The 19,150-nt window shown below is 57.0% G+C and overlaps 12 protein-coding genes across 12 annotated transcripts in view; 6 read left to right on the plus strand and 6 right to left on the minus strand.

Moving 5' to 3' along the window:
- The first annotated feature begins 344 nt into the window (after window positions 1–344).
- Window positions 345–1,858, plus strand: L226DRAFT_539477 (SET domain-containing protein). The gene is made up of 2 exons (XM_067681690.1): window positions 345–1,036; window positions 1,093–1,858. The coding sequence occupies exons 1-2, from the start codon at window positions 363–365 to the stop codon at window positions 1,727–1,729; spliced, it is 1,311 nt and encodes a 436-aa protein (XP_067530415.1). The 5' UTR covers window positions 345–362; the 3' UTR covers window positions 1,730–1,858.
- Window positions 1,859–1,947: 89 nt separating this feature from the next.
- On the minus strand, window positions 1,948–2,863 carry L226DRAFT_616600 (uncharacterized protein; the record flags this gene model as incomplete). The annotated part of the gene is made up of 4 exons (XM_067686928.1): window positions 1,948–2,435; window positions 2,500–2,641; window positions 2,700–2,789; window positions 2,854–2,863. 4 exons carry the CDS (start codon window positions 2,861–2,863, stop codon window positions 2,036–2,038), a joined length of 642 nt encoding a protein of 213 aa, XP_067530416.1. The 3' UTR covers window positions 1,948–2,035.
- A 325-nt stretch (window positions 2,864–3,188) lies between these two features.
- L226DRAFT_555043 (uncharacterized protein) lies at window positions 3,189–5,591 on the plus strand. The gene is made up of 3 exons (XM_067683035.1): window positions 3,189–3,823; window positions 3,982–4,358; window positions 4,412–5,591. Exons 1-3 carry the CDS (start codon window positions 3,195–3,197, stop codon window positions 5,467–5,469), a joined length of 2,064 nt encoding a protein of 687 aa, XP_067530417.1. The 5' UTR covers window positions 3,189–3,194; the 3' UTR covers window positions 5,470–5,591.
- Window positions 5,592–5,812: 221 nt separating this feature from the next.
- Window positions 5,813–6,609, minus strand: L226DRAFT_616602 (HIT-like protein; the record flags this gene model as incomplete). The annotated part of the gene is made up of 6 exons (XM_067686929.1): window positions 5,813–6,013; window positions 6,079–6,188; window positions 6,249–6,307; window positions 6,367–6,406; window positions 6,465–6,490; window positions 6,581–6,609. 6 exons carry the CDS (start codon window positions 6,607–6,609, stop codon window positions 5,855–5,857), a joined length of 423 nt encoding a protein of 140 aa, XP_067530418.1. The 3' UTR covers window positions 5,813–5,854.
- A 269-nt stretch (window positions 6,610–6,878) lies between these two features.
- L226DRAFT_575319 (uncharacterized protein) lies at window positions 6,879–8,831 on the minus strand (the record flags this gene model as incomplete). Its single annotated transcript, XM_067685172.1, has 5 exons — window positions 6,879–8,275; window positions 8,335–8,401; window positions 8,467–8,616; window positions 8,685–8,744; window positions 8,808–8,831. The coding sequence occupies 5 exons, from the start codon at window positions 8,829–8,831 to the stop codon at window positions 6,879–6,881; spliced, it is 1,698 nt and encodes a 565-aa protein (XP_067530419.1).
- A 327-nt stretch (window positions 8,832–9,158) lies between these two features.
- On the minus strand, window positions 9,159–9,931 carry L226DRAFT_265823 (uncharacterized protein). The gene is made up of 3 exons (XM_067673425.1): window positions 9,769–9,931; window positions 9,574–9,638; window positions 9,159–9,451 (listed from the first exon to the last, which is right to left on the minus strand). Exons 1-3 carry the CDS (start codon window positions 9,891–9,893, stop codon window positions 9,354–9,356), a joined length of 288 nt encoding a protein of 95 aa, XP_067530420.1. The 5' UTR covers window positions 9,894–9,931; the 3' UTR covers window positions 9,159–9,353.
- Window positions 9,932–10,171: 240 nt separating this feature from the next.
- L226DRAFT_471178 (uncharacterized protein) lies at window positions 10,172–12,369 on the plus strand (the record flags this gene model as incomplete). Its single annotated transcript, XM_067676359.1, has 6 exons — window positions 10,172–10,316; window positions 10,390–10,537; window positions 10,588–10,725; window positions 11,014–11,326; window positions 11,396–11,498; window positions 11,552–12,369. 6 exons carry the CDS (start codon window positions 10,172–10,174, stop codon window positions 12,367–12,369), a joined length of 1,665 nt encoding a protein of 554 aa, XP_067530421.1.
- Window positions 12,370–12,464: 95 nt separating this feature from the next.
- On the plus strand, window positions 12,465–13,090 carry L226DRAFT_265855 (uncharacterized protein). Its single transcript, XM_067673426.1, has one exon. It carries the CDS (start codon window positions 12,560–12,562, stop codon window positions 12,992–12,994), a length of 435 nt encoding a protein of 144 aa, XP_067530422.1. The 5' UTR covers window positions 12,465–12,559; the 3' UTR covers window positions 12,995–13,090.
- A 693-nt stretch (window positions 13,091–13,783) lies between these two features.
- Window positions 13,784–15,063, plus strand: L226DRAFT_548016 (uncharacterized protein; the record flags this gene model as incomplete). Its single annotated transcript, XM_067682553.1, has 4 exons — window positions 13,784–13,905; window positions 13,962–14,054; window positions 14,150–14,449; window positions 14,499–15,063. The coding sequence occupies 4 exons, from the start codon at window positions 13,784–13,786 to the stop codon at window positions 15,061–15,063; spliced, it is 1,080 nt and encodes a 359-aa protein (XP_067530423.1).
- A 464-nt stretch (window positions 15,064–15,527) lies between these two features.
- On the minus strand, window positions 15,528–16,642 carry L226DRAFT_471148 (kinase-like protein; the record flags this gene model as incomplete). The annotated part of the gene is made up of 2 exons (XM_067676356.1): window positions 15,528–16,006; window positions 16,063–16,642. 2 exons carry the CDS (start codon window positions 16,640–16,642, stop codon window positions 15,528–15,530), a joined length of 1,059 nt encoding a protein of 352 aa, XP_067530424.1.
- Window positions 16,643–16,824: 182 nt separating this feature from the next.
- On the minus strand, window positions 16,825–17,697 carry L226DRAFT_265960 (uncharacterized protein). Its single transcript, XM_067673427.1, has 3 exons — window positions 17,327–17,697; window positions 17,004–17,277; window positions 16,825–16,947 (listed from the first exon to the last, which is right to left on the minus strand). The coding sequence occupies exons 1-2, from the start codon at window positions 17,500–17,502 to the stop codon at window positions 17,064–17,066; spliced, it is 390 nt and encodes a 129-aa protein (XP_067530425.1). The 5' UTR covers window positions 17,503–17,697; the 3' UTR covers window positions 16,825–16,947; window positions 17,004–17,063.
- A 668-nt stretch (window positions 17,698–18,365) lies between these two features.
- The window catches only part of L226DRAFT_616607 (glycoside hydrolase), a 1,811-nt gene continuing 1,026 nt past the window's right edge, over window positions 18,366–19,150 (plus strand). Inside the window, exons 1-3 of the mRNA XM_067686930.1 lie at window positions 18,366–18,882; window positions 18,935–19,005; window positions 19,074–19,108. Coding sequence (XP_067530426.1) covers window positions 18,566–18,882; window positions 18,935–19,005; window positions 19,074–19,108 — 423 coding nt within the window. The 5' untranslated portion in view covers window positions 18,366–18,565. The remainder of the gene's footprint in view (window positions 18,883–18,934; window positions 19,006–19,073; window positions 19,109–19,150) is intronic.

The raw sequence follows: 19,150 nt of genomic DNA on the forward strand, positions 1-19,150 counted from the left end.
GTTGCAGATATTTCTTAACCTCAAATATGCGTCCTGATGTCAACATCGAGCCATTATCTCATGACACATCTATATTAGCCTGGCGTCCGTAGTACTACTACGACGAGCGTTGTTATGAGCTGACGACAGTCGTCTGGCGGACGCGACGGTCTTCGAAGGTCCAGGTCTCTAGTCAGCAGGCACGTCCTGTGAATTCTCTGGTCAGATAGGGTATGTTCCCTCGTGACTCATCTTCTTCAGTGACAGACCAGGATCTCCGCTACGATTCTGTGCTATCGAAGCGAACCCTATTCACCGCTGAATATATACACTGGCGTATCTTCGTGCCGATCTCGCAGGCCTCTCCGTCTCTCTCTCTCACCATGCATTCAGGCGGCGTCCCCCAATCTACTCCCTGCTCTGCACCCTCCTCGAGCAGTACATTGCCGGGATCGTCGCTTTCACCAAAATCGCCCGCAGACTCCCAGTTGACATCAAAGGTTATTCCGATTCCAGCGCGCTATCAAGAACCACAACCGTCGCCCGACTTCAAAATCGATGTCGCCCTGCTCCGCAGCCTCACCTTGACACAGGTCCCCGTGGCTGAGAGCTCCCCGGAGCTGCTCACCGGCTTCATGCACTGTACCGGCATGCTGGACGCACTTCGTGCACAGTATCCCGGTTGGCCGCAACCATTCCCGCCTCCACCCCGTGTCTACAAGATCGTCCCGGTGGAAGGGGCAGGGCTTGGCGTGATCGCCACTGCGGACATCGCAGTTGGCGAGACGATCGTGCGCGAGCGTCCGATCTTGGTCACCCCCCAGGTATTTCCACTGGTCACCTCGGATGGCGGGAGCGTCCTCGATATGACCGTCGACGCTCTGCACCCTGCGAACAAGCGCGCCTTCTTCGCCCTGCATAACTGCAAGGGCAAAGCGGCGCCGTCCGAAGTGAAAGCCATCATGGACACCAATGGGTTCCCGGCCAGCTGCAAATTTCCAGTCTGGGGGTCAACGTACATGGCGGTCACAAGGGATGCCTCCCGCATCAACCACAGGTGAAGTACAGCGTTTGCGTCCTTCAATAGCGCCTGACGTGGCCGGTCATACATAGCTGCTGCAACAACGCCGTGTACAGCTTCGACATCGCGACCTTGACCGCTTTCATGCGCGCCTCGCGGCCCATCCGCGCTGGGGAGGAGATCACCATCTCTTACCTCAACTTCCCGGCGCAGACGGCCGAGGGACGGCAGGAGGAGCTGGGCCGCCGCTACGGCTTCAAGTGCCGCTGCAAGACCTGCCGGCTCACGGGCGCCGCGCGCCTTCGCAGCGACATGGCGCGGCTCGCCATCCTCGAGAGCGCGCTGCCCTCGCACATCCGCGCCGACGACGCCGAGTTCGCGATGTGGCTCGTGCGGGGGGCGCAGCTGCAGCTTCCGGCCGCGGCGATCAACCCGAAGACGAATGCGCACCCTCTGGGGCTGGCGGAGTCGGTGTGGGCCGCGATGCTGCAGGAGGGGTGCTATGTGTTTAGTACTGGGCTGTGCGAGTCCGTGCTGCTGCGGCTTGTGAAGGCGTGCTCGGTGTTGCAGAACGAGGAGGCCGTGCGGTTCTATGCAACGCAGGCAGCTCTGATCAGGATGGCGCACACGGGCTCGGATGGGGGGTGGCGCGCGGTTGCGGAGAACCCGCGGCGCACTGATTGGTGGGCGAAGTTCACTGCGAAGCGCAAAGGCGTGAGCAGGGGCTGATGTGAGGTGACGCATGTGCATGTGCAAGTGATTGTGTTCGAGAGGATGGAGCAGAAAAGCTGCCGCCGTGTCGAAGAGTCATGTACAACTTGAAGTACTAGCTTCCAATCGAACAAGATATGAGATCACTTGCAAGTTGCGGGCACAATGGTGAGGACGAAATTCTGCCTGAGGTATCAGTAGCTAAGGTAAAGGTAACTTAAACAAGAGCCAAATGTCGAGAGAGAGAGTCGTAGACCACATCACTGAAGTCGCGCGGCTACAAGTAGGGCCCTCCGGAGGGTGAACAGATGTATGGGACATAGTCTAGGTTGATGGCAGGAACCTGGAAAACTGAAGCACGATTTCCCCGACCTGTAGCCTGAGCTCCTTGACCCTGAACCTGCTCTCGACCTCAATTTTCTGCCCAATGAGTGGGAAGGACACTTCGAGGAGGGGCGTGTCCAAGTGCGCAGCAATATCCTTGAAGGAGAGAAAGGTGCGCCCAAGGGAGCCGTCCGGCTTCAGGTACCGACCCAGGTTTTCTTGTGGCTTGAACACGGGTGCGTCGGGTGGTGGGGCCAACATGAGGAAGCTCCGCATGCCGATGCCGCGCGATTTGCCACCATAATTCAGAGGGGGCTGATTGGCCTTGCTCTGCGCGATAATGTGTGGGTCCCTTCGGACCCTGATGATCAGCGAGAATTCCAGCTTGCTGTGCTCGATCCTGGAAGGTACGCACAAGAGAAATAGTTCAAATGAGAAGCAAAGATCAAGTCGAAATGACGTACAGCTCGAATACTTGGTCGACAGTACAATCGTGAGCCAGAGACACTTCGGGCGTCGTGATGAAGTGAATGCCGCTTCTTAGCGTACAGCTGATCTTGGTGGGCTCCTCCGGAATGGGTACCTCGAGGCCTCGCAAGCCGACAACTACATGCCCATCTCGTGTCAGTCGTCGCCATTCGCGACATATATATGGGGCCCATACCTTTCACGAATACCTTGCGGTGCGCTTTCTCAGCCTTTGGGGAACCTGATTCTGTAGGAGATATCACAGACCGGTACCCATTGCAAGCACCTACAAACCCCAAGAGATCAGCTTACCCTGCCAGAGGGAGGGCGGATAACCTGCCACGGCTTACTGTTCTCCATGTCACTCGAACCGTCGAAGTTGCGTAGTTCGTCTCATTGTACTCGCGCACATAGAGCTCCTATATATGCGATCTGCGTAGAGCGCGTCGGAGAAGGGGAAGAAACATAGACAAAGGCTGCATAGCAAACAGCACTTAGCACTGAACATAGCAAAAACAAAGCAAAAACAAAGATTCACGCAGCTGGCTGGGTTCGAATTCGAAGGTGAGGGTTGCGCCGCGGTCCCGTGACTGGCAGACGCGTTGAGCCGGCAAAATCCGAGTGTTACGGAGCGCATGAGCGCCGGGAGTCAGTCCCTTTCTCCTCCTTCTCCTCCTGCTGCTAGCCCCGAATGCACGCGTACAACGACCCCGACTATCTTTCATCGTCTCCGCCTTCGTCTCCTTCGCTTGCTCCGATTGACTCGTCTCCCCCGTCGTCCCCGAGCCTCACCGCGATCTGCACACCCCCTGGTTCTCCAGGCCCCGTCCATCCCTTCGCCGGGTCAACAAAGTCTACGCGAAAGCCGCGCATCTACGAACAGCATGGCAGTCGCAAGCTTACTAGGCGGGGACTCGCGCATGACGATGACGATGACGATGCGAGCGCGATCCAGGTGCTCCCTCAACGGGGGCATGGGCTGCCAGACGCGACTCCGACGCGTCCTTCACGCGTAGTCGACCCGCTTTCGGCCTCTGCCAAGAACTCTTGGAGGCCTCCAACGCACGAGAAGAAGACAGATCGCGTTACACCCAGGCAGCATGTGTCTCTCACACCGTCGTCGCGCGTTAGGCCGACTCCGAGCTCCCCGACTCCAAGGCGTTGGCAGTCCGCAATGGACTCAGATGACGTCGACCTGATGGACGACGATCTCGAGGAAGCGAAGCCAACGAGACCTTATGCGCAACGGGGAGGAATAGATGTGTGGGAGAGAGCCATCGCGAACACGTTTGACAAGCAGAACGTTGTCATCGAACTCAGGTATGTGTTCTGCCTGTCCATTTTCCCCTTCCCAGCAGAAGTGTTATAACAGCAAGTGACACCTCATGCATGCTTGTCAATGAGCGTTCCTCGTGTGCAAGCTTTCTGCTAGCAGACTGTCTGCCTGTGCGAACGGATGTACTCACTTGCACCGACAGCCGCACAGTTACCTCTATGGAGCCTCCAATTACCTGCATCCCTTCCCATGCTATTGTAGATCTCCAGAAATTTGTTGCCCTCCCTTCAGCACCCACGCCCTCTAGTGCGCCTCCGTCACCATCCCATTCCCCCACCCGCACCCTCGTACGTGCAACGACAATGCCTGAGAGCGCATTGGCATCACTCCCCGGTAAGGGTGCTGAAGTCTTACGAGGTACACCGACCGCACGTGCCGCGTCCATGCAAACTGTCGTTCAGCAACAGTCGACATCCCAGTTCTCCAGACACGAGATAGAGTTGTACCTAGCGAACAACTCAATCACCCGGTTGCCTGCTGAGCTTTTCCGCGTGAACGCTCTCGCAGTACTCAGCTTGCGTGCGTATTTTTTTACTTGTACCGACGCTGGCGTACCTAATTGATGTTCACAGGTGCGAACGGTCTGACCTACCTGCCCCCGCAGATCGCGCAGCTAGCCTCCTTGCGCGAACTCAACGTTGCGCAGAACAAACTCCGGTGGCTTCCAGCAGAGATGCTAGGGATGCACCTAGGAAAGTTGGCTGTTGCTGGCAACCCGTGGATGCCTCCTCCACCTACCCCGCTACCAGAGCAGACTGCCTCCGACCCTGTAGAGCACTTCTCAGTGACGCCTCTTACTGAGTTGTGTCTCCGGAATCTCATTGCCCCATATGCCTCTCCCCTTCCCAAGTCCAGTCCGGACTCACATCCCCATACCCTTCCGCATGCCTCATCTTCGACGACACCTCCATACCCGCTTCCACCTACATACACACACCTCGAGACGTTCCTGGAAGCGCGCCATGACGTCCCCATCCCAGAGGACGCACCCATTCAAGTCCCCCCAAACTTCACATCCATCCTACGTGTGTGCGTACCGGCCGCTATGGCGAGACCTGCGGCGCCCGAGGACCGTCCGGACCCAAAGCCCAAGAAGGCCCGCTGGGAGGAAGACAGCAACCCAGAACGCTTGCGTTCCGCACACACTGCACACACTGGGGACGACCACGACGACATCTTCGCGCCCTGCCATCGTTCGTCTTCCTCGCATCCGACAGAAGGGGAGATCACCGGGATCAGCGTGTGCCCGTCGCCTCGACATCGCGCCGACGACGGGTCGTGGCTCGACCGGCGCGTGCCCGTGTTCGTGCACCATGCGGAGGAGCGCTGGACGTGGCAAGAGGAGATCGCGGGCGTGCGCGTTGGGCCGGGGGGCGTTGGCGGCGTTGGGGTGCCCGTGCGCTGGCGCGGGTGCTCGAGGGGCTGCTTGGCGTTCCTCGACCCTCCCCCTCCTCGCGTTCCTAGTCCTCAGCCGCCACAAGAGCCGCAGCCGCACGAGGATCACGTGTCTGCGGTGGATGCTGGTCTCAACTTGGACTTGGACGTCGGCGGAGATGTGGACGTTGAGATGGAGGATTTGACGTTTGAGGGCGGCTTGGCGGACCCAGAGGACTTCGAGGAGGCGTTCTAGCGTGAGCGGTGATCTATCTTGTACGTGTATAGGTGGATTTTTCTTGTATCTTGTTGTACATATCCCGAATCTCCTCCGCCTTCTTGCTCCTTGAACTAGAGCGCGCCTTACATTTTCAAGTTTACTGTCAGCAGAGAGCCAAGCGGCGACGCACGAAAGACACCGGTGTTCGACTCTTCGAAGAGCTCGTCGATGGCGTATGTCGTGCTCCCACCGATACTCGCCACCATCTCGAGGAAGACTTGACCTGGGGAAGGAGCGCACAACTTCGCTGCAGGTTCTCTACTTCAGTAGTACAGTGCACTCAGTCTGGCCGTCTCCCAGAACACTCATGAAGGAAGTACTGCCGTTGGCATACTCTATGTAGTCAGTTTGGAACTCGGAGCTAGAGCTTGGAGACGATGCTCTTCAAAGTCTCCGCGAGGACGTCCTTCGGCTGCTCGACGCGCGGCCACCCAATTATCAACCCCTCCTTCTCGTTCGGCTTCGGGATAACGTGGAAGTGGACGTGGAAGACGTGTTGATGCGCGATCTTCCCGTTATTCTACAAGAAGCAATCTCAGTCAATACTGCACTGGCAGAGACTCAGTGTAAGGATGTATGTACTACCTGGAGGATGTTGTAGTCGACGACGCCCAGGGCTTTCGCGATCTTCTTGGCGAGCGGGAGTATCTCTGAGAGATACTCGTCCGGGACCTCGTCCATCCTGTCAGAATGGTCTGCCCCGGCCGATGACGTTCAGCCACCTCGCATGCGAAGGGATGTGGGGACGGACTGACACTTGGGGATGATCAGGGTGTGGCCCTCGACGACAGGTCCGATGTCGAGGAAGGCATAGCTAGTGGGCGATGTGATGCGAGTTAGTGCATGGAGAAGGGAAAGCGACGTGGTGCATACTTCAAGTCCGTCTCGAGGACCTTGAGAGAAGGAATCTCTCCTGAAGGAGGCAATCGGTGAGTAGCCTAGTTGAACGACGTACACACAACGCTGCGGACCTTTTGTAATCTTGCAGAAGAAGCAACTAGTACGTTAGGTCAAATGTAGATCGATCGTATCAGCCTCGAGCTCAACAGACCTTGATAAGCAGCGGAGGATTGGAAGTCACACCGACCTGTCGCTGAGATGGTTGGAGCCGGACATGGGGGTGGTAGGCTGATGTATGTAGGTGGTGAACCGGAAGTATGGAATGTTAAGTTGCAATGCTGTGTCGCGCCAACAGACTGATATGTACGACGACCATGACGCAACTCACCGCCCAGGAAGCGCATGGCCAATCATATGAAGCCCTGCGTGTGCACATCTCCTCGTCTATATCTGCGTTGTATTTCGACAGAGCAAGGATTGAGTAAGATACATCGTTGAATGGAGAGACTATAACAAACTCAGTCAGACCGTCGCAGTAGCTTCATTCAGATACTGCTGTTTCCCCGCCAAGTATTCTCGAGGGCACGAACCTCCCACTCCGTCGTCGTACCCGAAGGCATCCCTGTAGTGGAAACAGATACCGACGTCAACGTCTGGGTGGAGAAGAATGTTGACGTCGCGCTGGCGACGCCGCCGTTCAGGAAGACTTCAATGATGCTCCGGTCTACGACGGCGGTCATCGTCCACACCCCATCTTCACGCGGGAGGACGGAGGTAGAGAAGCTGTTGGTGAAGAACGGATTGCGGAACCCGTGTGTGCCGCCGCGGTCTAGGAAGAACCCATTGTCGCCTCCGAAGAAGTACCCACATGCGAGCGACTCCTGGGAGTGAGCGGTGGAGAACACGATGTCCAGACTCGCGTCTGCTGAGATGGACGCGGGTAGTCCAGACACTGTGACGTTCACGTAGAACGCTCTAATGTCGGCGGGAATGGTTGTGTGTGATGTCGCCTGTTCGGTCTGCCACTCCGTCTTGAAGAGCACTCGTCCTAGAACGGGGCTCAAGTCGTAAGGCAGCGAGGCGAGCACCCAACCAGTACGCGGGACGTTTGTGAGGAAGTTGCGCCGAGGTAGGCTCATGGCACTGCGCCACCCTTCCTGCGCCGTTGGTACTTGCTGTGTGTACTGCCAATTCGACGCCCACGCGATCGAGATGGGGTCTTCGTCGTCGGAGATGCCGTAGAAGAACTGCCCCGCGTAGTTGTCCTCTGCAAAGTCGGTGAGACGAGCTGCGCCGTCAACTGCAGTGAACGTCGTCCCGTCGAACGTCCCAGGGAAGTACTGCGTTGCAGAACCGCCGAGAGGTGCGCCGGGGTTGATGCTGATCGCGAGGATGTACATGTCCTGGTCCGTGGTCAACGCGCCAGTGGTCGTGTCTCGAACCGGCATCCGGACGAGGTTGGGACACTCCCACTGCATTCCGAGGAGGCCCTGGTGGGAGAAGTCCGAGACGTGCGTCCATGCCTTGAGGTCGGGGGAGGTGTAGAATGCGATGACGAACTCCTGTGCGTGGGCGACGACCATAACCCAGCGCTGTGTCTGCTCGTGCCATATGACCTTCGGGTCTCGGAACTGGGTAGAGTTGACGTCGATAACGGGGTTTCCGGCGTAGCGCATGAACGTGTAACCGCCGTCATAGGAGTACGCAATCTCTTGCACTTGGGAGGTGGGCGTGTTCAGGGTGTAGATGGCGACGACGCCGTTCGTCTGGTTGGGGAAGAAACCTGACGTGTTGTTTGCATCGATGACAGCAGAGCCACTGAAGACTTGCGAGTCGGCTGTCGGTGGGTACAGTGCGATGGGCTGGTTTTCCCAGTGGTAGAGATCCTGGCTTGTCGCATGACCCCAGTGCTGATTACCAGCGACAAGGCCAGTCGGATTGTCTGAGATGTGGGGAGTTAGGAAGCTGCACAGTGCAGGATGGAGGGGAGCGCATACGTACATTGATAGTAAAGATGGTACGTTCCGACGGCGTCTCTGTGTAAGCCGTTCGGGTCGTTCATGAAATGCTGGGGAGAGGAGGCAGTTTAGCTGGGTCCACTACGTTATTCATTGCCGTATGTCTGATCCTGACCTGGGGTGGTGAGAAGTGAATCTCTGGTCTGTATACACCCGTATAATTGTCGAGAGCGGGAATGCCCTGGCCATTGCTCGCGGTCACTGCTTGCCGATGAAGTTCTGCAGTGCCGGCTATTTCATTGACGTGGTTCGCTGTTGCGCCGCCCTGAAAGATACCAAAGGAGTCGAGGAATTCAGTACAGCTCACTAGGCAAAATCCAGACTCGCACTGACCTCAGACTTTGCTAACAAGCCAAGCAGAGGAATGGTCCATTGCAGTCTCCAACCTCGACGCTGTAATTGAAGTCAATCAGGACAGTACTCGAGTACATATTGAGTCCTCCATGAAATACATACTTGAATCCCGGAGAAAATTTTCATGGTGGTAGCGATGGGATATTCTCCTTCGGGAGGAACGTCATGTTAATGTCATACGTAATCAGTTCTGGTGTTTACTCACGTCAGTGACCTTCCAAAGTCATATCAGAAGTCCAGCGGTCCAGCGCTCTAGATCGTTGACATTGTCATCATCACATGCGCAGGACCGAAGACCTCCTGATGAGGTGTGCCGGAGGGTGCTCACTGCTCTACCGGAGCTCAAAGAGACAAGCTACAAAGCTTCACAAGACCGAAGGAACTGCCTGGCATGGGGACTGAACGCATGCGACTCAACTGGACGCGTAGACACGGTACGACACAGTAGCGGGCTATCGCGGTTTATGGTCAAGCGGTGCACCAGCGAAGCTTCAGCCTGCTCTGGCATCCTCGTGATCATGACCCAACGCCGGGCCTGTTCGTGCCAGATGACCTACGTCCGGGGTTCCCGGCGTGGCGCGTGTAGGTGTAGCTGCTGCACGCGAGTAGGCGAGCTCTTGTACTGCTACTAGGGCGCGAGGCATGTTCTTAGTGTATACTGCATAACGAGCAGTTCGGGAGGGCGGATGCTAGTGCTTCCAGTGATACTTGTCGCGTATCCTCAGTGCTGCTTGCACCCATGAGACCTGTGAATTATGTGCCTGATCCTACGTGAGTCGGTCCGCGGCCAGAAATATCAGGAATAGCTGATTGGTACGCACACTGATCGTATGTCCCTTCGACGCTTCTCGGACATGAAGTGACTGACCATGGACAGGTTTCCAACGAGGTCTAGTAGTTCGTGCATCGCCTACGCGCATCTGCGACACTGCGCTATAGAATGATGCATTAATCTACTCACAGTTTACAATTAGGACAGAGATGTCGGTAGCAGTCTTCATCGGCTTCATACTTCCCATGTATCTTCTCATATGGTCCCCATCTGGGACCGGACGGTACTTACCATACCTCGTGAGTTGCCGCTAGTACCTGTAGGTCGTGGATGTCGCGTCCGCCTTCAACTGGGATATGGATGGAATGCAGTGTGCCGACAAGACAAGATGCATGAGTTCCGGCGACGGACATCATGGCATTTGAATGAATAGTGCAGTATAGCCTTCAGGTCGAGGACGGAAGCAAGGGCAGCCGCGCAGCGTGAGCGCAGCAGACGGGCACAGCCTGCGTGCGGTCCTTGTCCTTCTTGAAGTTCTTCGCCGACATGCATTCACGACACTCCGCCACCGTTCTCATCTGGCCACATTCCCCTCTTCTTCATTCTCGAGCGAAGCCTGACTAGACGAGCTACGTCTTCGCAATCATATCCCTAGCAAGACGATACCCGCAGGCCCGGAGATCCGCACCGGAGGATGAGCTTGGACCAGAACCTCTATACACTCAACTTCTCACAGCGTGAAGACGACCGGAACGTCGTCGATCTAATCGATTCAAATGGAGTGCTGCAGTACACGAAGAGACGAATACCCGGGAACGAGTATAAGATCGAGATGTATGGTGCGTATTCGCGAGAACCTTGATTGGATTGACGTCTGAGTCTGGCTGCGCAATTCCGGTCATCTTGCAACAGATCCGTTGTCTGAAGGTCTTCTCGCCACTGTGAGCGCCCCGGCCGCTACAAGCAAACATAAGACCCTCCAGTTGTACAATCCTGACCTTGTCGTTGAGCTCAAGTATACTGGGACGATAACGTTCAAGTGGGGATTCAAGTGGGAAGAGTGCGTTTCCCTTTCATTTCTGCTCCTTCGTCGTACTAAGCCCTAGAAAGTAATGACTTCGAGTGGAGGCGCGAAGAGTGTTACATCCTCCGCAAGCCGGACCCAGCCGTGCTCGTCGCGGTCACGAAGGAACCTCCGGGAAGGTTGCAAACGAGGACAGTCCAGTTGCTGGACTACAACTTGAATCGGTGCGTCTCCCATTTCCCAGAAGCGCAAGTCTCCGTACCCCCTTCCGATTCTCCCCCCTTACCACCTCCGTGGCCCCATCTTATCCCCCATCCGCCCACGTCTCGAGCGACCCGGACGTTGATGCGCTGCCGCACCAAGATCTAGTTCTCTTAATCGTTCTCACGTTCTCAGGCAAGGTCGTGGTCCGTTTGTGTCCCTCGACAGCGTGCGCTTCGCCGAGGATATTCGGACGGCAATTCATCGCACTCTGGAGTCTCCATGGACACACGCTGACTTCCTCTCACCAGTTTCGATATCTCAGACCGCAAGGGTCTTGAGATCGTCGTTCTGACTGCACTCCTTACCTTCCAAGACTCGAACGAGGTCTATCACACCCCGCGCGAAGGGAGTACCCCCGCAGCGACTCCGACGCCCGCGCCGACGCCTGCCTCCGAGCCGCCTACAGTGCCACCGCGACCAGAGCCAAGACAAGGAGTCGAGCGCGTCGCCGAGATGCATGCGATTCGTACCGCCCACGGAGATGGCGAGGCGAACGAGATCGAGGTGTGGGAGGAATGTAGTATCGAGGACTACGCGCACTATGCGGAGCGCCTGCTGAATGTGAGTCTTTGTCCTAGTCGGTCGTTTGAGGTGGACGGATTGTTGACGTCTGTCAATGTGTCAATGTAGGACGAAGCGATGCTCTTCATCACGATACGGTCTTCGTCGGCGGACCAGGTGCCGAAGGTGCTGCGAGTGGTCGAGGAGACGAAGCGACTACGGCACAAGTCTGGTGAGTTGCTTCCGTTTTGCAGGCGCGAGCGTTGCCTGATATCCGGACCGTAGGCGTCGCGGAGGAAGAGGAGCTGTACCAGTACGTGATATACGACACAGATAAGACGACCCCGCGCAAGGGACCGAAGCGCATCAATCTCAACGATCCTGACCCGAAGAAGGGGAAGGACAAGGGCAAGTACGCGCCGCCGACGAGCCTCACCGTACACCTCAGCAAGATTGACATGCCTGAACTACGGCCGAAGTCGACTCTCACAGGCTCGCGTCGACCCTCCGAGACCGGCTCGGGAAGGGCTGCTTCATCAGAGCGCTCTCCTCCACCTGTCCCTGCTCCAGAGATCTCCGACAAGGAGCGAAGACGGATCGAGAAGGAGCGACAGAAAGCAGAGCGGGAGCGCGAGAGGGAGGCGAAGAAGAACAAGAAGACCAAGGGCAAGGAGTCTGCTTCGCCGCCTCCACCGTCTGGCACACCTCCGCCGCACAGGCTCGCCAAGCCGTCGTCATCGTCGCCGTTCAGCAGCTACCACACGCCATCATTCCAGACCCATCCGTACCAGCCCTCTCCATCGCCCTCGCAGCTCAACAACCCGATGGTGTACACTGCGCCGCCGCCGCCGCCTCCGCGGCACCCGCGTCCTGTCTCAATGGCATTCCCGATGCCAGATGGGACCGGGAGGCCTCAATCGTTCTATGGCTCGGGCCCGATGGGGTACAACGCGTTCCCTGAGCCTATGGATGGTCAGGCCCCGGTTGGTTCTGGGTATCAACCGGGATATGTTTCGTCCCCGCAGGAGACGTCGTCGTCATACCCGCCGTCGGGCGGGAAGGGCCCTGTATCGGCATTGTTGGAAATGTGGTCGAAGCACTAGAGCTGGGCTTGTGGTTTGAAAGAGGGGTTATGTATTGTGTGTGGTGCGTACCACTTTTTTGCTGCGGGGATATTATTGGACGGAGGCACTTATGCCTGGCTTTGATCGCGGCACAGCTCGAAGCTTCACGGACAAGCTTTTCACTTCGGACAGGGATATTTCTGTATAGTATGCGTACTGAACTTGATGTATGATCAGTGGATGCAGTTGGGGATCAGGTGCTTCTAGCTTGCTTGCAAACTGCGGGGCGACGTCGACATCCTCTGCGTCGGGTTGTACTACAACGTCGCAGATGCCAACGGCACAATCGTGGCCACCTCTGGCACCTCCTGTCCACGTCACCTTGGACGCGGACAGTATGCGAGCCTTCGTGAGCAACCTTGTTCTTCTTACCTTCTCATCCAGTTCTAGCAACCATCACCGCGCGTCACTGCTGGCAAGTTTCATCTCGCAATCCTCGGTCCGGATATTCATCGTACCTACGTTGTCCTCGACAACGCCCCGGTTCCCGCTCACACCAGGATCTGCTCGCTCCCTGTCCCTGACGTGGGTCGACCTCGAGGCTCGCGTCGTGCCCGAACACGGTGTTCTGTCAAACCCTCGGGCCTCAGGATGCACTACATAAATTTCCGTAAACGAGGCACTGATGACAGCATCGTGATCGCAGCCCGAGTTCTTGGTTCCTGTCGGAGGGATCGAGATAACGTTGTTGCCGTCGTCCCGGCGGGCCACCCGCCTTCGCACATACGGACTGTACTTACCAGCCCTCGACCAGACCAACGGAGGCCGGCCAGCGACTGCCGACAGAACGTACGCATCATCTCGTCAGCGCCCGCGGAACACTTGTGGTCATGTCTTCCTCGTCCATCGTAATTCCCAGCCGCCCTTGACCGTGCCCTCCGTTCTGCGGACCCGCCTGGGGCCGCGGACGCAGATGTGCACTCCCAGCATCAGCCGCCCCGGGTAGAAAACCCCATGCCGTTGTGCCAGCGGCGGCCATCGACAGTTCGGTGATTTGAGGCGCGGCAAACAGGATGCGATGCCGGTGGATGCTGGGAGATGGACTTGCATTTGAGCGCCGAGTTGAATCCGCGACGAGTGCCGTTGATACCAGGAGGCCCTGCATGACACCGTCTCCATCCAAATGGCCTGAAGCCGTCGCAGTTTCGGCGCATCGCCATATCCCATCAAGCGCATCACTCCTGGGCATTGCATATGGGCGCACCGAGGTTACTGTATAAAGACCCCCCTTCGCTCGTCCTTGGGTTCCTCGTTCGGTTCTTCACCGTCGCTCCTTCTTTCCTCTCTTGCGATCCGTGATCGCTCGCAGACCCTCCATCGACTTCTTCTCTTTTGTGACCTAGCGTCCGATACACTCTCCTTTTACGCGTAGACCGCCTATTTACGACCAGATATGAAGTACTCCGTCTTCGTCGCTCTCTCCCTCGCTCTCGCCGCCTCTGCCCGCCCCGGCTTCATCTCCAGCAAGCGCGCGGATTTTACCCTCAAGAACGGTCAGGATGCCATCGCTCAGAAGTGAGTCCCCTGCTGTACCTGTCATGATGAAGCACTGATGTTCGATTGATCCACAGCAACAAGTTCAAGTCATTGACGCCTGACTCGTCTTGCAATGCTGGGGACATCGCCTGCGTTGATGACAAGTTCGCACAGTGTGTGGGCGGCAAGTTCGTCCTCCAGGCCTGCGGTGGTGGAACTATGCACGTGATCATTGCTGCGCTGGTGCCTTGCTTCCTCGGCTGATCCAACTTTCCTCTCCTAGTTGCGCTGCGCTCCCGTTGGTCAACTCGGCGGGCACCAGTGTGACATGTACCACCGCGGCGGACCGTGATGCTCGTATCGCGGCGACTGGTGCGACAGCTGCCAGCGGCTCTGGCAGTAAGGGTGGCGACAACGCTGCCAACGGCAACGCCGCTGCTTCCTCAACCGCCGCCGCTTCCTCAACCGCCGCTGCTCCTGCGGCATCGAACACTGCTGCTGCCGCTGGTGGTGACGCGCAGACGTCGACGACCCTTGACCCCAAGTCTATCCAGGCTAACTTCGCTCAGGACGGCTCCGCCAAGTGAGTATATCGCTTCTTGTCCGCCTCGCTTGTGCTGACGGTCGTGCAGCGCCTCCGCCGGCCAGGAGCCCTCGTTGACGTCAAAGAACAACTTCATCAACTTCTGCCTGCAGTTCCCCGGCAAGGCACAGACGAACGGCAAGCAGGTCCTCGAGGGCTCGTGCAACGCGACGCCGATGGGTCTCATTGCCGCCAAGGACAAGATGCCGTTCGCGAAGTTCCAGAACCCGACCAACGGCGGCACCGTACCCGCCAACAAGGACTTCACCATCGACGTCCTTGTGAAGAACATGGAGCTCGGCCACTTCACGAACCCCGACACCACGTTCCACATGGCGCCGCAGGTCGTCAACGACGCCGGCCTCATCAAGGGCCACTCCCACGTTGTCGTCCAGGCCATCGCCTCCGCCGACTCGAAGGACCCCCTCGACCCCACCAAGTTCGTGTTCTTCAAGGGTCTCAACGATAAGGGCAACAACGGCGTCCTCTCCGTCACTGTCCCCGGCGGTCTTCCCAAGGGCACCTACCGCGTCTCCACCATCAACTCGTCTGCGAACCACCAGCCTGCCCTTGTCGCTATTGCGCAGCGCGGCTCCCTCGACGATATGGTTTAGTGAGTATATTCTCCCCCTCTCTCGTCTCCGAGTCGTTGCTGACTGGGCATTCCCAGCTTCACCGTTGCTTGAACGACGTAATGTTTACGATCTCGCATCATCCGTCTGGCCGTATTTATTGGAGAGTGGTACCGGATACCCTATTATTGTCACACTATTGTTGCCCCCGTGTTCTGTATCCATAGGCACTGTTGTTACAATGAAGTCGATGGTCGCGTCTTGTTGAGGACGTCGAACCGAACGAATACTTTCCCTGCAGTGTGACGCGTGCAACTTGAGATGCTGTAGATGCACGAGTAGTAGTGTACACAGTGCATCAAGACGGTTCACATTGGGTCATATCGGTGAAGACATAGTATGTAGCTTGTCCGAGTCCATTCAAGTTCTGATACATATGGAGGAATACGGTATGAAGATGCCGACAACGCGGCATCAACCAGTATGGAGTAGTAGGACGCGAATTCTCAATTTATCTGCACCTCCAGACGACGCCGGTGTGCCTGCCTGAATGGCACCCACACCATAAACGAGCGGGCTCTCATCATCCTCATGCGACCTGGTAGGAGAGATGCCCATGACATGCCGGACTTCCCAGAAATAGCGTGGGTAGGGTTCCTGCGCTTTTCCGACTCGGAGCGGAAGAAGGTGTCGAGGTTGAGGATGGCCTTGCGGAGCTCGCACACAGAGATGCGAAGGGTGGGGTCGACATTGAATATCCTCTTCAGGATATCGCACGCTCCCCTGGAGAGCGCGGGAAAGGCATTGTCGAAGTAGCAGGGATCCTGGATGAACGCCATGAAGTACCGATTGTGTGGACTGCATGATTCCACTGTCCACGGGCTCTGGCCAGCAAGCATGTCCACCAGAATGACGCCGAGAGCCCAGACGTCTGCGGCGGGGGGATAGTAGGGGGGTGTAGGGCCATGAAGCCGTATATAGCATTCTGCAGAAAAACAGTCAGCATCAGTTGTTGAATGGAGTGAGAGTGAGGAGCCTTACCAGGTGCCATGTATGTATGCGTTCCCATTTCATACTCGTCGCTCATTTCCTCCTTGGTAGCCAGACCGAAGTCAGCGAGGAAGAGCTTCGAGCCATCCTCGCTGGCCAGGACATTGCAAGGCTTGAGGTCGCGGTGTGCAACTCCCTGCCCATGGCAGTATTGGACAGCATCAAGAAGAGATACGAACGCGCTCTTCAGGAGTTCGTGGTTGTTCCTGTAGCTGTGCGCTCTTATGCGGTCATAGAGATCGCCGCCAGGGCAATAGTCAAGGACGATGTAGTGGTACTTATCATCGTAGAATGCGTCGTGCATGGTGATGATGTTAGGATGGGTGGAGACGAGACGGTGAATGTCGACCTCTCGGTGGATGAATTCCAGGTGTGCGGGCGTGAAATCCGTCTTGTCAATGATCTTGATCGCGCAGTGGCCAGTGGGAGAGTCCGAAAACTTTAGGGTGTCGATCGCCTTGTAGACGACTCCGTTCCCACCAGAGCCGAGCATCTCAGTGAGCTTGTAGCGGCTGAGAAGGGTGCAACCGGTAAAGTCGGGGAGGAAATTGGAGGCATAGACATTCGCCATGATGAGAGAAGTATTGCAATGAGGGGATAGGCAGTGCGCAGCAGCTACGGGAAGGATGTGGGAATCAGCCTCGAGACGTCTTCCTTATATGCATCTACCGGTAGGGCGCACCAGACAGTATATGGGCCGGTTCGAAAGTCGGATGCACAGAGTTCCGAGAGCCGTGCGTTTTCGAGGGACGGGGTTGCAATCTGGCCTACTGCGTGTTGTGGGCTCGGGCCCGATCGCGATTATCCGTTTCGTACCGGGCCAGTCCCCTGAACACGTACCGGGGCTGCTGGGCTCGTTGATGATCACGATCCGGGCTGGATAACCAGTTGTTGGGGTAAGCTTCATTGCAACAGACTTGAATGAAACTTACGGGTTACTACAACGATCCTCCTACCGGCTCGGGACGTGCGGATCGACGCCTTCCGCTGCACTAGGACGATGCTGACCTTCTTCGTCCAGTACGTAGCCGCGCCGCACCCGCTGGTTCGTTCCCAATGGAAGTCAGGCCGCAGGCTCTTCGGCAACTCCGTCTGCGGCATCTGTTGCGGCCGACATCTGGGCTACCCGCATCCGTCTCGGGAGACGCAAGCCTGCCCTGGAACGCATTGTCCGAGTCGTCGTGAGTGGACGTCGGAGGCATGCGTCTAGGCGAAGGGATGAGCAATCGAGTAAGCGGAGAGAGGAAAGACTGACAGCTCGTAGGAAAACATGCTGGACGTCTGAAGGAAGGGACAGGTTTGGCTGGTGAGGGAGTCGGATATAAAGCGGGTGGGCTGGTTTGTAAGGGAGGTTAGGGAGGAGTTGGACGTCGGATGAAAGATGGAAGCAGGGAACAAGTAAAAGATCGTTAGGGCGGGATGACGGATCATAAGTCTTGGGAGAAAGGATAATGGCTACGAGGGCGATCACAGGTGGCTTCACCCGCTCCTTCCACCACGACACCGCGATCGTGTGTTACAAAGCGTCGCGCCGTTCATTCGCGCGCGGGCGTCGAGCAGCGTCGGCCGCACGCTGTCAACGAAGCCTGCAAATTCAACTTCTTCCAAGAGCAGAGTGACAGGTCCCAAAGATGCAACGTATCTTCGCGTGTCAACACATCCCATCCTCGGTGCCATCCGTCGTAACTTCAGCATCTCCTTGCCGCGCCCACACGTCCACACGTCGGCCTATCCCAAAAAACGCGGCGCGTGTAGATCCTCTCCTCGAATAGCGCCACGCAGTAGCACCAGAGCGGATCTCATATGCGTACCGCGACAGCGCATGTCCATACATCCCTCACAAGGCCTCTCTGTGCCCGAGATAACGGTCGGCACACGACCCGCACTCTCGCGACAGTGCCTCTGTACGCGCATACATCCTGGAGTACGCCCAAAACCGGATCCAGACGGAGCCGAGCTGACGTACCTTTTTCCTTTCACCAGTCAGCTGGCTGCTGCACGACGAGACCAGTCGTTGGCTTGGTCACCAGTCACCCGTGGAGTAGGCGTCGAGGTGCGCAGAAAGAGGAATATTCCAGGCAGCGAGTTCGAGGTTATATGCCATGCCGGACCAGGAAGTACATCCACTCATGAAGCAAAAGAGACGTCAGTGAGTATCTCGTGGAGACTCGAGAAGGTAGTAGTAAGTATAGTGGGTCGTGACGCCGTATGGACTCCTTCGGCAACGTCCGGGGCCGGCGGTTAAGAGAACCAAGTTCATTGTTAATGTCTCCCTTTCTCAGCTACAGTCTACTACTCACTTCGACCTTCCTGACTCGTGTTTTACATTTTCATCTTTGACTCGTCTCTCTGAGTCTGTGGCGCTTCTTGCACGCTTGGGAAAGTCTCTCTTCACCCCTCACTGCCAGCTGCCGAGTCCCCGGTTCGCTTGACATCGCTTGCTGGCAACGCTACGTATTCTCTGCAGTCTGCTTCTTGTCCGATTGTGCCTCCAATGTTCAAAACATATCTACCCTTGGTCCTGGCCGGAGCGGCTGCTGCAGCGACTACACTAGAGAGCTGGGATCTCCGGTCTCGCGCGCACGACTCAGGCTCGCACTGCACGCCGTACTTCATGGCGTTCAACTCGACCACGCCTCACTCCAAATTCGAACGAGACTTCGACCCACTCAGTCCGCCTGGCTCGTACTCTCTCGATCCGGACGGTCTCAAGCTCTTCTTAGACAAGCCAGACGGGAAAATCGTGAGGAAGGGACGCACGAACAGCAAGATCGCGGACGGAGCCACGTTCAATTCTACCTTCACCGTCAGGTACGTCGTCGAGTCTCTCTTCTTGGTGCGCACGCACTGAGAGTTACCCTAGGTACGGCAAGGTCACGTACTCGTTTGATGGGCCTGCGGTGCCAGGCGTCGTGACGGCTGCCATCTTGTTAGGTACGTTCCGTTCCCCCGTGTCAGTCCCTTCATCCAACACTGCTGCGAAGCACCCGATCGGGACGAGACACCCGATCGGGACGAGACACCCGATCGGGACGAGACACCCGATCGGGACGAGACACCCGATCGGGACGAGACACCC

The sequence above is a fragment of the Lentinus tigrinus genome (genome assembly GCF_003813185.1).
Source record: "Lentinus tigrinus ALCF2SS1-7 unplaced genomic scaffold L226scaffold_43, whole genome shotgun sequence".
NCBI lineage: Eukaryota > Fungi > Basidiomycota > Agaricomycetes > Polyporales > Polyporaceae > Lentinus > Lentinus tigrinus.

Coding starts and splice junctions, on each gene's coding strand:
- L226DRAFT_265855 (XM_067673426.1), top strand. CDS start 12,560: ATGATCAGTGGATGCAGTTGGGGATCAGGTGCTTCTAGCTTGCTTGCA.
- L226DRAFT_555043 (XM_067683035.1), top strand. CDS start 3,195: ATGCACGCGTACAACGACCCCGACTATCTTTCATCGTCTCCGCCTTCG. Junction 3,824..3,981: donor AACGTTGTCATCGAACTCAG/GTATGTGTTCTG, acceptor TTGCACCGACAG/CCGCACAGTTACCTCTATGG. Junction 4,359..4,411: donor TCTCGCAGTACTCAGCTTGC/GTGCGTATTTTT, acceptor TGATGTTCACAG/GTGCGAACGGTCTGACCTAC.
- L226DRAFT_265960 (XM_067673427.1), bottom strand. CDS start 17,502: ATGATCCGTCATCCCGCCCTAACGATCTTTTACTTGTTCCCTGCTTCC. Junction 17,278..17,326: donor AGCATGTTTTCCTACGAGCT/GTCAGTCTTTCC, acceptor CCCTTCGCCTAG/ACGCATGCCTCCGACGTCCA.
- L226DRAFT_265823 (XM_067673425.1), bottom strand. CDS start 9,893: ATGATGTCCGTCGCCGGAACTCATGCATCTTGTCTTGTCGGCACACTG. Junction 9,639..9,768: donor GCGGCAACTCACGAGGTATG/GTAAGTACCGTC, acceptor ATCATTCTATAG/CGCAGTGTCGCAGATGCGCG. Junction 9,452..9,573: donor TCGTTGGAAACCTGTCCATG/GTCAGTCACTTC, acceptor CATAATTCACAG/GTCTCATGGGTGCAAGCAGC.
- L226DRAFT_539477 (XM_067681690.1), top strand. CDS start 363: ATGCATTCAGGCGGCGTCCCCCAATCTACTCCCTGCTCTGCACCCTCC. Junction 1,037..1,092: donor GCCTCCCGCATCAACCACAG/GTGAAGTACAGC, acceptor GGTCATACATAG/CTGCTGCAACAACGCCGTGT.